This window comes from Chaetura pelagica, unplaced genomic scaffold (assembly GCF_000747805.2).
Source record: "Chaetura pelagica isolate M959 unplaced genomic scaffold, ChaPel_1.0 scaffold1014, whole genome shotgun sequence".
NCBI classification, from domain to species: Eukaryota; Metazoa; Chordata; class Aves; order Apodiformes; family Apodidae; genus Chaetura; species Chaetura pelagica.
In genome coordinates this window covers 47,644-51,992 of record NW_009953091.1, presented here as the reverse complement: position 1 = coordinate 51,992, position 4,349 = coordinate 47,644, and the positions used below count along the sequence as shown (strand labels likewise).

Below are 4,349 nucleotides of genomic sequence, written 5' to 3'. Positions count from 1 at the left end.
CTGAACCTACCAAGTCTGGATTTTTATCTATTGTTAACATGAAACATTCCCACAACTCTGATGACATCAGTGACAAGGGCATAACTACATCAGTAAACATTTCGTAATTGCTGCAGTTGCTTTTTCTTTTAACTTCCCTAAACACTCCTGCCATGCACTCACAAGCTGGCAAAGATCAGCAGCCTCTCCCCAAGTCTAGGGAACTGAGAAAACACTTACTTCTTGCTTCGTTCTTCGTGGCCGTTGGCACTGCTCAATTTGTTCTCATCCTAAGCAGGGTTGATAGAAGAACATCATGAGGACGAAGCGGAAACATTTCAAGTGGTCAAAGGGTAATGGGAATGGGAATAAGAAAATACAAAACAAAAATTTTAATACTAAATTACTTGTTTACAGTTTTATGTGGAAAGCTTTAAAAAATTTAGGTAGGCATGTTTAACCACTTTGCTGCTTAAATTTAAGTCATACAATTACAAAATACAAGACTTACATCATTTAAAAGTGTGTATTAAATTGTAGATACTTCCTTACATGGTTTAGAGAGCAAGTTATCCTGTAGAATTCAGCACTCAAGTGGTTAAATGTTATTTCTATAAAATGTAAGAGGAAGTTTCAGGTTTGTGTCTGTGTGCCCCTCTGACCAGCACCAAGGCTACACCTCTGCCTAAGCCCCAGTGGCTACGCTAGCAGCCAGCACTATGGATTTCCTGTGACCGATGCCATTCCCGAGATCTTCGCTCATTTTCGTTGCAGGGTTGTAAGAGCTTGATGTCACCTCTGTCACACATCTCGCCCTGAAGCAAACAGGGATTCACACTGCTTTAGTAACGTCGGCTCCCAAGAAAGTCATCAATAATCCACCAGTCCAGCCTAAACATTCCCTATTTCCATACCTGTTTACATGGAAAATATCCATGTTAAACCAGGACACAAGAATTTTAACATAACAATTTACAAATTTCTCTTCAAGATTTTAAGGTAATTGCTAAATATTACATAAACTAAATATACAACTTAAAACTTACAAATGCTCATCCAAAATTCATGACATGGTTGTAATAAACACTGCAGAATAGACTAACAATAGCTGCTATATAATTTATATCCTTTCTTTACAGTTTAATCACATTGGTTACATCAAAAGTACAATTCCTAATCAACTTAAACTTATGGTACATTTCTTGTGAAACCAGTGCTAGAGCATGCATCATGTTAACACTTCACCTTTTGGTGAAAACCAAAAAAGACAGTATTCATTTGCTGCTGGTTTAGGTAAAAGACAACACTAGGCTTATTGATAAAAATTTTGCATAAAATCGACATTTCCTAATTAAACAACTAGAACAGAAGAACACAAGAGCTTCTTTTAGAATGACACCGCAGACTGTGATACTGTCTTTTACTTGCTAAGAACATTCTATTCAGGGATCCAAGAATTTCTGTCAATTCGTTCACTCAGCAATTGATTTCCATCTGCCCTGGTAGAAGATTAACTGCCACCAGCCTCCTGTATTAAGAGCCAGTCTCACTCTTCTTGCACCGAGCAGACTGTTCAAATATTTACTTGCCATGGGACTGGTGAAAAGGTTATTCTTGGAACCCTGCTGTTTTCCCAAACCACTGCATTCACCTTGTTGCTATACCAAACTGGACCTGACAATTTTAGGAGAGGTTTTTGGTTTATTGGTTTTGGGGTGGGGTTTTTTTTGTTGTTGTTTTGATTTTGGTTTTGGGTGGTGTTTTGTTTTGTTTTTTTTAAACCTAGGGGACCACGGTACAGCGATACGTCACTCAATTACTACCTTATGATTGACAGTTCACACTGGAATCAAAGGTGAATTCATGGGAGTAGAGGTGAGATATCGTTAGGCAAGTCTACAAAGAGAGATAGATGGGCATTTATTCATCACGCTGAAGTGAAACTACTGCACAATATAATTACATTAACAGTATATATTTACTTGTAAGTTACATGTAATGCATCTCCAATAAGATAAATCATGAGGGCTCCAGGGATGTTAGTTTACAGTTCAGCAGTAGTTTCATGAATAATGCTAAATTAAAGAGGACCTCACTGGCACATTTTTCTCACCTTCTTGTAAGGAGCTTCAAGCATTGCTTCAATATCAATATCATCAGCCATTTTTCAAGACACCTGAAAGAAGAAATGAAATCCAGCTGAGACAGAAAACACCCCTGCGCTTTACATCCCAAAGGCTTCTCCTCAAGAAGCCATCGCTGCACTGGCTCCAATTCAGTCTCAGAAGACATTTGCAACAGGAAGTGGAATGAAGCCGTGCCCAAGGAGATGATAAAGAACATGACACGAAGCAATTACAGCTGGGAACAACAAGATGCTATCCAACACCATCAGCCAGCGGAAACCCCAGAGGGATTCCACCACTTTCAAAACAAAGAGCACAAATCACTGATGACCCAGAAACACGGGCTCGTGGCCATCCTGAAAAGGACTAGAGCCTTATCATCGAAGAGCCCAGGAGGAGCACAAATCACTGATGACCCAGAAACACGGGGCTCGTGGCCATCTTGAAAAGGACTAGAGCCTTACCAAAGAGACATGTAAAGGACAAGAACAAACATTCAGGCAGTGCTGTTCACAGCTTGCTAGCATTTGCTATCAGCACATTCACTCATCTGAAGAATTAAAAGACTGAACATGACAGTCCTTGAGGAAATGCAGCTTCTGGCCCAACAGGGACCACAGAAAAAACACAATTCCAGCACTAACAGCTACTGAAAATGCAGCCAGGCTGGAATTTCATACAAAAAGACCATCCATGCCAGGTTATACCAGTCACCACAAACCTTTCTTTTTGTTTAAAAATTGTTCCTCTTCTTTTTCAGCTTCAACCCCATCATGTGATTTGTGTTTATTATACTATGCCCCCCCTTGACACTTGATTTCCTTGTTCTGTGCAGATACTGAGACTCTCTCAAGACTTTCTGCATTGAAGTACAAAGACTCAACTTCCTCAAATCTCTCCATAAAACAGCTTCTCTCTCCTTTTTCTTCCTTACACTCAAAAAAGGCCAGGTCTCTAGATCCAAGTCACACAGCCCTACACTTAAGATTTCCCTGCATGTGTGCCTTAAAATGGCCTTTTAATCATAGAGGTTAATTCCTGCTCCGTGGTTACAGACACTGCTGCAGGAGCTGTGCTGTCCAGAGGCTTGGCCAGCAGAATGAAATAGGTCCAACGTTTCAAAACTCTTTAAGCTGCTCACGCATAACCCAGAATATTATACCAGAACTGCACCACATTTAAGAATCAAGACACTCCCTCACCTACATGTGATCACCACCCATTAACACAATCAAGAAAAACACATGACTCTTCAGCAATATCAGAGCACTGGAAGTTCATACTCAGTTCTTTCACCAAGTCATGCTAACCTCATCCTCATGTTATCACCTCCTGGGCTACAGCCCAAGTGTACTGTCACAAACATGATCAGATGTGTAATAGCTCAATGTTCCTTTTTACTAGAGTATTTATACCCAGCTTTTTAAATCATCTACATACATGAATATCATTTAATTCACCACTGCTCTTTATTTGCTATGAACATTAGTGTGATTAAGCAAAAGGCCAAACCCAGGATTTTACAAGAAAACCCCCACCAGTGACAACTTCCACCCGCAATTATATTTTCACATGTGCAGCTACAGCTGGGGAGGGATTCTTCACCCTGAAGAGGCGTGGTCAAAGCAGGGAATGAGGCCGTAACAGGGACCACCAAATCTTGAGTGTCATGGAAAAGTGAGCAGGGAATGGCCATTCCTACATTCCCCAAACCGTCAGGATGAATGCAGGATCATCCGGGGGGTTCAAAACAAAGGTCCTTATTCACACAGCATTAAGCTGGAATGCACTGTCACACAGCACTGCGGATGGCAACAAAGAAACACCACATGCAACGTTCAAAAAACCCAAAACAAAAAAGCACAAAAGTTTACAGAAAAAAAGCTTTTCATTAAACAAAGACGTGCCTTGTGACCCTGAGCCGCAGCGAGCTGACAACTGAGAGGATCCGGAGAGACGCATCACTGAACGACTGCCCCTCTCTCAGGCTTTACTGCCGGCCACCACCACAGACCAAACCCCGAGCTACAGGGACCTTTGGTCTCCCCTCGTGCAATCTGTGCCCTTTGTACAAAACACCTGCACTGGTATAATACCATGTTTTTATCAGAATACCTTCTGCTCCCTCAATACAGACCTACTCCCAATTTTGTAATTCATTTATAATCCATTATGATTCAATTTTATAATTCATTAAATGACGCTACATAGAAAGATTTTTTTTTAAAGAATAAACAAGACTCC

At 40.7% G+C, this 4,349-nt stretch overlaps 1 protein-coding gene across 1 annotated transcript in view; it reads right to left on the bottom strand.

The window, feature by feature from the left end:
- The window catches only part of RBM39 (RNA binding motif protein 39), a 34,929-nt gene extending 32,786 nt beyond the window's left edge, over positions 1 to 2,143 (bottom strand). Inside the window, exons 1-2 of the mRNA XM_009997042.1 lie at positions 2,093 to 2,143; positions 220 to 269 (exon numbers count right to left, since the gene is read on the bottom strand). Of these exons, the coding sequence (XP_009995344.1) occupies positions 220 to 269; positions 2,093 to 2,143 (101 nt within the window). The remainder of the gene's footprint in view (positions 1 to 219; positions 270 to 2,092) is intronic.
- Positions 2,144 to 4,349: the final 2,206 nt, after the last annotated feature.